Genomic DNA, 13,531 nt, shown 5'->3' on the forward strand with positions numbered 1-13,531 from the left:
TAGTCAACTATATCGATCCTTTCATAGACGCCGACCACTTCTAAAACAATCGACCAAAAGAAAAATAGATATCGCCAACCATGTGAATGTGGATATCTCCGACATATCCACCTTTCTCTCAAATGAAATGCACCTTATAAGCTACTTATAAAATGTCAACAAATGCCAACAAATGATATCGCCAACAAATGAAATGCCGCCGCCTGGACGCCGCCACCGCGACGACCAACCAGAGCGCTGGGTTGAAGACTCTGGCTCCAAACGCCCCGAGGAAGATCAACAAACGGCCACTCCAAACCCTGGACCATCCCCAGCGCAACACACCGAGGAAAATCAGCCGGCACCTCAACAGACGCCCACTTCAAACCCTAACATCAGCGGTGAGAGCCATAGGAATGATTATTTCAACCCATACTCGTCGGTGTCTATCTCTGTTCTTCTCGCATCTCATTGTTCATCGCCAAAGGACTACTACAAAAATAGCATGAGCAAATTCTTTTTCAGAAAAAAATTATATGTGTATTTCTTGGCCTCCAATTTATCAATCACTTACTGATTGAGTGGATTTTCAGAAAAGAATGCATATTATTGATATGGTTGCCAGTTGGCCACTGCATCGAAATGGTGAGGACAACCACGAGAGAATTTATGAGTCCGAAAATTTAGTAACCCCCCCCCCCCTTAAACAGTACCATCAAATCGCACATGTTTTATTGCCTGCACCCAACGACGAAATCATGGACATCAACCCGAAATAAGAAACTATCAACTGAAATCGACATCCTCTTCTTTTCAGAAGAAAAAGGTAAAAGAAATCAACCGTTGAGTATTGACAAAAAAAATGACGAATCATTCACTTTCTCCATTTCTTGTTCTTGCTTCTCTGTACAATGCCATCGCCTTCTCCATGACCTTGGGCTCCGCTAAAAGCCGTGATCTTTTCTCGCTGGACGGATGAGTATTTTTGTACTGTTCCAATGCCGATGTGTTCCCACTGATCTTTCCTAGCTTCTCGTAGAAGCCAGGCGCTACGCGTGGATCGAAACCAGCAGCTGCGAGCAGCAGGATTCCGATGTGATCTGCCTCTATCTCCATCCTACATAGGCAACATTTATATATCGACCATGAAGAACAACTTTAACAAGGAAATAATTCTAAATCAACATGAACGATGTGAAAATATATACTTTCGTGAGAAGGGCAAAGTGAGTAGGTATTCGGTCAGATCATTGACCATCTTTGAGTCATCAGTGTCGATAGTCATTAACGCCTGCAGAATGGCAGTCCACATGTTCTTGGTGAACGTCTCGGCAATGTGCCTTGCAATAACGTGTGCAATCTACAAAAGACAAAATGCAACAGCCACGTCAGTTGGGAGATCCATCATCCGAGCCCAATAGGGCAACCGAACATTATTCCTGACTACCTACCTCGTGCCCTAGCACCGTGGCAATCTCAGCATCAGTGTTGAAGTGGTGGAGCAACCCGGTGTAGACTACGATCTTGCCACCGGGCAAGCACATTGCATTCACCAGCTTATCGTCGACGACGATTACCTCCCACTTGAGCTCGTCGAGATGCTTCGTCATCGGCTGCCCTCCCCAAACCTTCCTTGGCTTCTTCTTCTGCGCTGCATTGGAGCTCCAAATTGCTTCGTCAAGTAGCTTACCATTGTCATCGCTGGCGAGGCCGCGGCGGGCAGCGTCGATTATCTTGGTGGAGATGCCGGTGACGCGGACGGTATCCGGGTGGGACGTGGGGAGGACTTTCTTGCCCAGCTCCTTCTTGAGGCTGGCAAACTGCGACTCGCCGAGGTTGCGCTCTTCCTCGGACGAGATGATGAGCAAGTGGTGGCGGTTGGTGTAGGGCACGGTCTCGATGGTGCCGTGGCGGATCGTGATGACCACCCCTCCGACGAGCATGACTACTGCCATGACTGTTCTCACGGCCTCGTTGGCAGAACTCCTTTTTCGCCTATAGGAGTAGTACCGCGGGATCGCTAGCTGTGACGGCGGTGGTCGACGGCCGAGGACAGGGTTGGGGCGGAAGAGTACGCCTCGGCCAGATGATTGCAGGGCATCGTGAGATCGCCGCGTGCATGGCGCATGGTAGTAGCGCCGGGCGGTTGGTAACGGTGGAACAGGCGTTGGGACGGCCGGCTTGGACCGGAGTAGCCCGGACAGGGAGGGGCGCAGTTTCCTGATAAAGATGCTCATGTTCTCTCGGTTAGGTTTGGTCTATCTTTTGGGGGCCGAGCCGCCGCCGCTCGCCGGGATGCCTCTTGGGGTTGGGGACGGCCGCTCTTCCTTCGTATCGTAGGGTTGCGTCATATCTGTAGCCTCCTGTTGGTCTCGATCGATCAAGTCTGCGAGGGAGAGTCCAGACCTGGAATCCAAACGAGCAATAATGCTAAACATACAAAGAGTTACACGCAATTACACGCTGACTAAGATTTTTTTTCATCTACTAACCAATCATAAACTTGCCCCCCCCTATTTTCAGGGGGGTGGGCCGCATCCCCACCTATTGACCAATCAAATTAACCCTCTTTGTAAAACCTTGTAACTCGTTTGTATGTGTAGCATTACTCACCAAACGAGAGAGGAGCTGAACCGAAGGCTACCTGTATGCGTACGTAGGCCAGCCGTACGTACTGGCCCACGATTCCAGTAGTGACCATCATGCGTAGTTTTCAACTAAATATCTGAAAACCACATGAAAAAAGAAAGCATGATACATGTGGTAAGCAATCCAAACTATTATTAAGAAAAGGACCGTAATAACTGGCAATCGTGTGCTAGATTGTAAAAACCACCGCACCCCCTCATGCCGCACGAAACACATCCCTTCTCCCGATTTTCCAGGCCATCCCGATCCCCCCGCACGAACCCCTCCCATCGGGTATGCAGTTCGTATATTATCATGTTATTTTCACATAAGTTATCGACGTTATGTATTTCAACAACATTTCTCTATTGGTCAAAGTTAACGTGGTGTTTGTACATAAGTTATCGGGTATGCAGTTCGTATATTATCGTGCCATTTTCACATGAGTTAACGCTGGTATGCTTTTTACACCTTTTTGCGTTTCGTATATTATCGTGCTATTTTCATATAAGTTACCGGGGGTTATGTATTTCAAAAACCTTTTCTCGTTTGGTCTTAGTCACCGCGGTGTTTGTATGTAAGTTATCGGATATGCGGTTTGTAAATTGTTGTGTTATTTTCACATAATGTAAGTTGTTGGGGGGGGGGGTATGTTTTTCAACAAGTTTTTTTCCCACTCACAAAAAAACAATATGTCTTTTCCTTTGGTCAAACTCACCGCGGTGTTTGTACGTAAGTTATTGAGTATGAGGTGAAGGAAATATGCCCTAGAGGCAATAATAAAGTTGTTATTTTATATTTCCTTATTTTATGATAAATGTTTATTATTCATACTAGAATTGTATTAACCGGAAACTTGATACCTTCGACTATGAGATTATGAAACTCGCAGATGCCGGAGGAATGCCTTATGTGCTATCAAACGTCACAAAGTAACTGGGTGGTTATAAAGATGCTCTACAGGTATCTTCGAAAGTGTTTGTTGGGTTGGCATAGTTCAAGATTAGGATTTGTCACTCCGAGTATCTAAGAGGTATCTCTGGGCTCTCTTGGTAATACACATCATAAGAAGCCTTGCAAGCAAAGTGACTAATGAGTTAGTTATAGTATGATGTATTACGGAAAGAGTAAGGAGACTTGCTGGTAATGAGAATGAACTGGGTATGAAGATGCCGATGGTAAAATCTCGGCAAGTAACATACCGATGACAAAGGGAATAATGTATCATAACGGTTCGACCAATAAAGATCTTCGTAGAATATGTGGGAGCCAATATGAGCATCCAGGTTCCGCTATTGGTTATTGATCGTACCGGAGAGGTGTCTCGGTTATGTCTACATAGTTCTCGAACCCGTAGGGTCCGCACGCTTAACGTTCGATGACGATATTGTATTTTATGAGTTATGTGAGTTGGTGACCGAATATTGTTTGGAGTCCCGGATGATATCACGGACATGACGAGGAGTCTCGAAATGTTTGAGAGGTAAAGATTGATATATAGGATGATAGTATTCTAACACCGGAAGTGTTCCGGAGTGTATCGGGTTTTTATCGAAGTACCGGAGGGGTTACCGGAACCCCCGGGGAGAAGATATGGGCTATATGGGCCATAAGAGGGGAGCACACCAGCCCACAAGGGTCCCCCCCAGGCATGTGGCTGAATTGGAGAAGGAAAAAAGGGGGGTTCGACCCCCCCCCCTTCCTTTCTCTCTTCCTCCTTCCCTTTCTTCTCCGGTAAAATAAGGCAGGGGCGCCACTTGGGGAAACCCCAAGTAGGATTCGGATCCTACTTGGGGCGCCCCCTGGCAGCCTCTCCTCCCCTCCCACCTATATATATGTGGGGAGGGGGGCGCCTAGAACAGACAACATCAACTGTTAACCGTGTGGGGCCTCTGGATTTAGATATTAGGCATTTATGGTGATGTCTGTTTGGTATTAGGCTCGGACTATCATCACTCCTTCATCATGTGGATAGGAGCAGCGACAGATGTTGCTAAGATGGTGGCTTCATACTACCTGATGATCTACTTTGTAAGGTCTTTGTGAATAATCAATAAAATGGCTGCATGCATCGCCCAGATGCAGAGGCAGCATCCTTCCATTATCCCCATGGACTCTACACCAATGCATCAAGCAACTTGACAATGCCTTTGCTAGGCGCAGCTACTGTAAACAAAGAGATTGTCTCTTGTACTTTGTAATACCTTGGGGCTATTCAAACTCTATAAATTCCTAATTTTTAATGCAAAAGCAGAGCACCTGCCGAAAGTACCCTTCTGCATCCGAGCTAATATTAACCCTCGTGAATAGTAAAATCGTAAGAAATAGTGAAAAATATATAAAAACCTGATTTTTTTTAACAAACATTGATGGATTCTGAACATGCGCACAAAATTTCATGAAAAGACAACATTCCAAAAATGCTTCCATAAAAAACAAAATTGATGTTCCAAAAAGTCTGTTTTTTGGAGCATCAATTTTGTTTTTTATAGAAGCATTTGGGAATGATGTTTCTTCGTGAATTTTAGCATGCATGTTCAGAATTCATCAATGTTTGTTTCAAAAGAAAATCAGATTTTTCTAGTTTTTCTATTTTTACTGTTCATGAGGGTGCATATGAACTCGGGTGCAGAAACTTAATGTCCAGCACCTGCCATATGTCCTAATAAAAATAAAATAGAAATGTGCAATACTGGTCATGAAGGAAAAAACATGACTAGTGTGGCATAGGCAAGAATTTGTGTTTGAATTCTTCTGAGCATAAGACACATTATACATTTTTTTTTCAAAAGGACGAATGCCCCCGGCCTCTGCATTGCAATGATGCATGCAACCATATTATTAAATGAAATCTTCAACAAGTACCTAGTACAGTACATAGTCTCGAAAAGATAAAATAGCATGGGTTTAACTGCACCAAAGTCCATCAATCGAGCATGTCGTTATGGCGTCTTTGATTCAAAGGATTTTCATATGAACTCTGGAGAATTAGAATCCTGGGTTGTTTGATTTGTAGTATGGAATCCTATAGGAAAATTTTCTAAGGATTCGTTTGCACTACACTACAAATAAATTTTGGGTTCTGCTCAAACCTTTTGAAAGTAACCCTTTAGTTATTTCTAGGGTGCAAGCATTGGAAATTTCATACTAGAAATCTAATCATGTACTCCCTTCGTTCCTAAATATTTGTCTTTTTAGAGATTTTAACAAGTGACTACATACGAAGTAAAATGAGTGAATCTACACTCTAAAATATGTCTATATACATCCATATGTGATAGTCCATTTGAAATCTTTAAAAAGACAAATATTTAGGAACGGAGGGAGTAGAATTCAGCCAGGCTAGGCCTTCTTCTAGTAGCTCGAGATCACGAAGACCACATTATCTTACATGTATATCTTATACTCCGGCGAAAGAATGCAGATATATGCCTCTAGATGCACAATTCTTTGTGGATGGCATTATTTCTCTCTCCAACACAAATATATACATACTTCCTTGGTCCGGAATTATTTGTCGTGAAAATGGATGTATCTAGAACTGACAAGTAATTCTGGATGGAAGGAGTAGTTGATTCTACGTGGGTGCACTTGAACTTTTGCGAGGGGGCTTTCTTGGTCACGTTCAACAGGGATGAGCTGCAGCTGACACTTGTTGACGCACAGTCCCACAGTTCAGCAGGTAGCATGTAAACAAATGAAATAGCTTGGGCCGGCACAAGCGGTCCAGCAACTAGAGAGTAGCATGTAAACAAATGAAATAGCTTGGGCCGGCGACAAGGCCGGCACAGTGACAGTGAAGCTTCTGAACTAGTCAGGCAGCGAAACTTTTGCACTAATCAAAACGTAAAAAAAGAGCAATCCATCTTTCCAACTCCAAAGAACTGGAGAAGAGAACGGATGAGCAGAAAGAGAGTTCTGGAGAAGAGAACTGACTAGACCATCTTCTACACAGCGGCGCAATACAGGTTAGACCTTGTGATCTTTGCTTGCACTACTCCGCAAAGCTCATCTCGAGCTTGCTTACCATGCATAGGGCCAATAACTGACTGGTTTACTGGTTACAGTTTCGGTTTGAAGCACCATGGGTCCTGCCCTGCTCTTCTTCCTCGTGCTTGCGGCTGCAGCACCCTTGCACTTGGCTGCGCAGGCCTTGAATTATTCCATGGCCAAACCCTCGACGGTTTGGATCAACAACTTTTTTCTCCGCGACAGCATCAGCGGCCACCGCACCATCGTCACCCGTTCTCTAGGACCAGAAACTCAAGCTAGCCCTGACTCCGAACTTGATGTTGCCGCAGGGTTCACATGTGTCCCCCGTCAGTCACCATGCAACGATTTCCTCTTTGCGGTGTTCATTCACATCAACGTTGGGTTCAACCCTAATAATGCCATAACTCAGCAGCCGCAGGTAATCTGGTCTGCCAACCGGGCTCACCCTGTCACAGAGAATGCAACCCTTGAGTTTACATCGGATGGGAACTTGGTCCTCCGTGATGATGATGGTAGCCATGTCTGGTCCAGCAGCAGCTCAGGCCAGTCTGTCGCTGGAATGTTGATCACCGATATAGGCAATTTGGTGTTGTTCGATCAGAGAAATGCAACAGCGTGGCAGTCGTTTGATCATCCTACTGACACATTGGTCCCCGGGCAGTCACTTGTGGAAGGTACGAGGCTCACAGCAAGTACTTCTGCAATAAATGAATCCAAATCAGTTTTATATCACTGTACTCCCAGATGGATTACATGCGTATGCTGAATCCACACCACCACAACTATACTACCGCTTATCCTGGGTGTCCGTCCACAAGAAAGGAAATGATCCAATAACTGTTACATTCGTGAATGAAAGCCTCATGACCGTCTCTGTGCAGTCAGATATATATCATCAGATCTCACTGCCGCAAGCAAAATCTACCCGGTACATGAGATTAGATTCAGACGGACACTTGAGGCGGTATGAACGGTCTGGTCTATCATGGACCGTGGAGTATGATTTAATGCAAGTAGATTATTGTGCTTACCCAACAGTCTGTGGACGGTACGGCATATGCATGGGCGTACAGTGCACTTATCCACTTGAGAACAATTCAAATTCACGGTACTTCAAGCCAGTGGAGGAACGGAAGCCAAATCTTGGTTCCACCCCAATAACTCCAATCTCTTGTCAAGAAATTCAATACCATCAACTCTTTACACTTACTAATATTTCTTACTTTGTCAAAAATCCCATGGTTGTGAATGCAACAAGCATCGATGACTGTAAGCAAGCATGCCTGAAGAATTGCTCCTGCAAGGCTGTTATATTTAGGCACCGGAACAATTCCCTTGGAAAATGTGACTGGTTGACGGAGGTCTTCTCTTTGCAATCAATACAGCCTAAAGCATTTGGTTACAACTCCTCTGCTTACCTCAAGGTGCAGCTTAGCCCCACCATTTCTGCATCTACTTCAAACAAAAAAAAGGTGTTGTTAGTTGCTACATTTGGAGCTATTGCTACTCTTGTATTGTTTATCATTGCGGTCACTCTTTATCGACAAAGGAGGAGGAAGTATGAAGACAAAGACGAGGAATTTTATTTCGACCAATTTCCTGGAATGCCAACAAGGTTTTCTCTTGAGAAGTTGACTGAATGCACTGGAGGATTCGATAAGAAACTCGGAGAAGGCGGGTTTGGGTCAGTTTTTGAAGGTAAATTAGATGAAGAAAGAATTGCAGTAAAACGTTTGGAAGGTGCTAGACAGGGAAAGAAAGAGTTCTTGGCAGAGGTCGAGACCATTGGAAGCATTGAACACATCAATCTTGTCAAACTGATTGGGTTTTGTGCAGAGAAGTCGGAAAGGCTTCTAGTATACGAATATATGTCAAGTGGGTCGCTTGATAGGTGGATCTATTACCGTCATAACAACAACCCTCTTGATTGGTGCACTCGTTGTAGGATCATATTGGATATTGCCAAGGGCCTTTGTTATCTTCATGAGGAGTGCAGGAGAAAAATTGCTCATTTGGACATCAAACCACAAAATATTCTCTTGGATGAGAATTTCAATGCCAAAGTAGGTGATTTTGGACTATGTAAGTTAATAAGTAGGGATCAAAGCAAGGTAGTGACTATGATGAGAGGAACACCCGGATATTTTGCACCTGAATGGTTGACGTCACGGATCACTGAAAAAGTGGATGTCTACAGCTTTGGAGTTGTCGTGATGGAAATATTAAGTGGGAGAAAAAATATTGACCATTCTCAGTCTGAGGAGGAAGTTCAGCTCATAAATATATTACGAGAAAAGGAACAAAACAATCGATTGATTGATCTGATCGACAAACATAGTGACGATATGGTGTCACGCCATGAGGAAGTGATTCAAATGATGAAGCTCGCAATATGGTGCCTGCAAAATGACAGCAGTCGAAGGCCTTCAATGTCAACAGTGATCAAGGTATTGGAAGGTGCAGTGAGCGTAGAAACTTTTGATGCAAATTCAATCATGTTTGTTCAAGATAATCCATCCACATATTCAGGTCCATCTCAAGCATCCATATTATCAGCCCCAAGGTGAAACGGGTGGATAATGAAATTAATTTCTATGTTTTTGCTTTTGCATATTGGTATTGTATATACTCTGGAATTATGTTTGGATATCTTAAATTGTAACTTCCAGCCAATATATATGTTTGATTGTCCAGTGAAGTATCTCACTGTTGACTCGGACCTTTAGAGCTGAAAAAACGGTAGTGCCATGCGACGTGTGCCAGAAAAGATACTAGGTGGTGGCTTGAAGGAAGAACAATCCTACCTCTGTCCCAAATTTGGGGCAGATGAAGTACTTATAAACTGGAGATAGTGCCTACTGTGGTAGGGAGAAACTACATTTTTTAGTGACTATTCTAGATAATCCATCCGCAAATTCAACACCGGCATCCGTCCAGCATTAACCTTATCTGCCCCAAGGTGAGATAGGTGGTCACTGAGTATGATTTTCTTTCAATAGATTTTTCTTTTCACAAAGATGGTATGCTTGTCTTACATGGATTATGTGTCCCTCTCGCATTTCTACACTTGGGGCTATATCTGAAATATATTTCAGCCATTCTGTGTGCTTGCATCCGACACCACACTCCACATCTGAAGCTGGGAAGTGGTACTACATAACATTTGGCTTTTAAATTTCTATACAATTGAAGTAAAAACAGCTGAAAATCTGAGAAATCGATTGGGAATTGGGTTCTGTTAAACCAAACTGAATGGAAGGTACGCTGCAACTCAATGTGTCTCTATTTTTTCAAAGATTTAAGCTCCAATCTTTCCAACTAGTGAAAATACAGGCACAATTTTTTATACTAGTACATGGATATCTTTACACATTGTATAAACATTCATGAACATTTTTTGAAACAAGTGGACATTGTATTTGAAATGTCATGTAAATATTTTGAATGGTATGAAACATTTTTTTATACTACGCAAATATCGTCTTATATTGTATAACCATTTTTTAAAAATGTCATGAACATTTTTATTGAAACATGTGAGCATTTGTATTGAATTTTCACCTGCATTTTTTTGAATGGTATGAAACATTTTTTGAATTGTGGGAACATTTTTTCAATGTCATGATTTTTTTTTAAATGCTAAAGTTGCCTGAACATTTCTTAATAATGCGGGGACATTCTTTGTATGTACGTTGAACGTTTAATTTATTTTAAACATAATAGTTTCCCCATTTAAAGATGTAAGTAAAGTAAACTAAAAGAAGGAAAGGAAAGTAGTGTTTTGCATGTAGGGATAGAAAATGGGTAAGGTATGGGCGGGTACAACCTCCTTCCGCCCAAACTCATACCCATAGAAACCTTCTATACCCACCCACTTAAATACCCATGGGTGTAAATTGACAACCATAGCACGATCAGAAACCACCACACACGGGACACTGACGAAGCGTCCCCCGCGTCGCCCGCGTCTGGCGACACGGGGGAAAGACCTCGCCGCCGCTCGAAGGCCACCTCCACCACCGCGCCCCGCTACGCCTTTGCCGGAGGGCTGGCCGGCGAAGCCGCGCCGCGCCCGAGGATGGTGACGGCGGGGCGGCCTCGTCCTCCTCCCCCGCCAGATTCCTGCCAACCCTCGATCTGGCCGGGGGCTCCTCCGCCAACGCCCCCTCCTGCGCCGCTTCTAGTGGGCCGGCCGGCGAGGCGTTGCCGCGCCCGGAGCTGGTGCCTGTGAGGTCTCGCCCCGCCCCAGCACCCCCCTCCCCTCATGCTGGAGCGCAACCACCACCACCCCTCGGATCTGATCTGGCACTCCGTGGTCGCGCACCTCCTCCAACTGCTACGGTTCGTTGATAACCCACAAGTGTAGGGGATCGCAACAGTTTTTGATAAGTAAGAGTGTCGAACCCAACGAGGAGCTAAAGGTAGAATAAATCACTACTAGGGAAAACCCTAGTAGTAGCGCGGGTTTTGAGGCTATCAGCAGCGCGGGCACCTGCGCTACCAATAAGGCGTTACAGCTAACTGTTAGTAGTAGCGCTATCTGCGCCTGCGCTACTACTATTGACTATATCAGCAGCGCGTTTTCGGAACGCGCTACTATTAGTTAGCTGTAGCGATTTCCTAAGCCCGCGCTACTGTTATATCTTTCACCATTTCCCCACTCCAGCTTCAATAAACTGCAATTTCCAGATACTAGGTACTACTAGATATCAATTTCATAAAGCATTATAGGTACTAGGTAGTACTCCCTCGGTTCCAAATTACTCGTCGTGGTTTTAGTTCAAATTGGAACTAAAACCATGACGAGTAATTTGGAACCGAGGGAGCACTAGATAACAAATTCATATATACTCAACATGCATCCTCAAGCAATACAAGGTGACATCGACGACGATCATCATATGTAGTCCTAGATGATATCGACGACGATCATCATATGTAGTTCTACATGATATTGATAACGATCATCATATGTAGTTCTAGATGATATAGCCACACACACATATGTATTTCTAGATGATATCGACCACGATCATCAACCTCAAGCTTGGGCGGTGGGTGTTCCTGATAGTAATTAGGATGGCATGTCCAACACGAAGATTCTTGCCAACGAGGAATCTCTTCCACCCAACCGAGTTTAAGTGTGTGCGATCGTCTGTGTCCATGCGGTAAGTACAGGTGGTGACGGAGCCCCTTGCGGTAAGGCGTAGTCCAGCTGAGCCTTCTTCATCAGGCTCGATACCACAACTCACAAATAGGTTCTTTGGCATTTCTGAATAAGAAAAACATATCAATTAATAAATAGCCTCACACATACTCCTGCAAATATATTTCTATTAAGTCTAGATTTCTACACTATCAAAAGACACAGTACTATGCATTTGTACTAATTAATCATGAATTCTACTAATAAGTATATATGGATTATCTACACTATTAATAGTTCCTTGGATTCTACACTAATAAGCATATGATCAGACTCTACACTAAAGCATATCAACGACTAGATTCCACATAACATATCATTGGACTCTACACTAATCATATCATCGGATAATTTGCATTTCTAAGTATAACATACCATATCATATCGATCGACCATGGTACTTGTCAGGCGGGTCACGAATGGCACCCCGACAAAGTCAGCACGTGGTGGAATTATGTCCCATAGGTTGCACACCTCCTCCTCGCTCAGCCTCATTCTTTGAGCTACGCTGGCTTCATGAAGTGGGTTTTCATCATCTTCATCGAGTGGGTCCTCATTATCTTCATCATCTTCTTCATCTGCATCATCTTCGTCATCTTCATCATCTTCGTCATTTTCATCATCTTCCACCAGGTTGAGATAAATGACAGCCAGCTTGGGTCTTTTTGCTCTGAAGGAGAAGCTGATCAACTCACCACCAGTAAGACGCATGTGGGCGAGGAAACGGGCCCATCCATCTCCTCCAATCTACGACATATTGACTCCTTTCTCGACCTCCATAGTGTACGGCCCCCAGGAGCCTCAAATGTCATAGTGTCTCCTATCAGCTTGTTGAATGTCAACCTCACATTGCATGGGACGGTCTGTGTAAGAAAAGAAAAATGACACAATGCAGTAATGCCAACACTAAAAATAAAATAGTTGTTACACATTTCATCTAATTTCTTACCGCCGCATGACGAAAACTCGGCTGGAAGTAGATGCCAAACAGCTTGCCAGATGCAAGGCTGCTGGCGCACCTTGACTTGCATAGTCGACATAGTGGTGGTGGTGGTGGCGCCATTTTCCTAAAGCAATATGAGCAAAGGATTAATGATTCACTTCACAGGAAAGAAAAACAGTAGCATGTGATATTTTCCTAAAGCAATATGAGCAAAGGATTAATGATTCACTTCACAGGAAAGAAAAATAGTAGCATAGTGGTGGTGGCCCATTTTATGGACATATTAGATGACAAGGTACCACATACCAAAGCATTTCAGTGGCACCTATTGCCGAAAAAATAACAATAAAATGGTTCATACTAAATCAACTAAATCAACTAGCATACTAAATCCACTAGCATACTAAATCAACTAAATCAAAATGTTCTAAATCAACTAAATCAACTAGCCTACTAAATCAACTAAATCAACTAGCCTACTAAATCAACTAAATCAACTAGCCTACTAAATCAACTAAATCAAAATGTTCTAAATCAACTAAATTAACTAGCCTACTAAATCAACTAAATCAAAATGTTGCATATCAACTAAATCAGAATGTTGCATATGAACTAGCCTACTAAATCAAAATGTAGCAGGGAGGAGGGAGAAGGAGGGGCGAATCGAGGAGGGAGAAGAGAGTAGGATGGAGGAGGAAGGCAGAGCGGGGAGGGGCTGGCCAGCGGCGAGTGGAGGGAGAATGGAGGAGGAAGGCGGAGCAAGGAGGGGCCGGCCAGCGGCG

General features: G+C 43.8%; 1 protein-coding gene and 1 pseudogene across 1 annotated transcript; one reads left to right on the forward strand and one right to left on the reverse strand.

Annotated features, from left to right (window-relative positions):
• Positions 1–849: 849 nt before the first annotated feature.
• Positions 850–1,934, reverse strand: LOC119321583 (mitochondrial metalloendopeptidase OMA1-like). Its single transcript, XM_037595204.1, has 3 exons — positions 1,431–1,934; positions 1,188–1,339; positions 850–1,096 (listed from the first exon to the last, which is right to left on the reverse strand). The coding sequence occupies exons 1-3, from the start codon at positions 1,932–1,934 to the stop codon at positions 850–852; spliced, it is 903 nt and encodes a 300-aa protein (XP_037451101.1).
• Positions 1,935–6,691: 4,757 nt separating this feature from the next.
• On the forward strand, positions 6,692–9,167 carry LOC119322595 (annotated as a pseudogene).
• The last annotated feature ends 4,364 nt before the right edge of the window (positions 9,168–13,531 follow it).

Source organism: Triticum dicoccoides, chromosome 6B (genome assembly GCF_002162155.2).
Source record: "Triticum dicoccoides isolate Atlit2015 ecotype Zavitan chromosome 6B, WEW_v2.0, whole genome shotgun sequence".
Taxonomy (NCBI): domain Eukaryota; kingdom Viridiplantae; phylum Streptophyta; class Magnoliopsida; order Poales; family Poaceae; genus Triticum; species Triticum dicoccoides.

What these genes read in the sequence shown, in the direction of transcription:
- LOC119321583 (XM_037595204.1), bottom strand. Translation starts at nt 1,934, where the DNA reads ATGGCAGTAGTCATGCTCGTCGGAGGGGTGGTCATCACGATCCGCCAC. An exon ending in CCACGGTGCTAGGGCACGAG is followed by an intron (nt 1,340 to 1,430) that starts GTAGGTAGTCAG and finishes TGTCTTTTGTAG; the next exon opens with ATTGCACACGTTATTGCAAG. An exon ending in ACTTTGCCCTTCTCACGAAA is followed by an intron (nt 1,097 to 1,187) that starts GTATATATTTTC and finishes TTGCCTATGTAG; the next exon opens with GATGGAGATAGAGGCAGATC.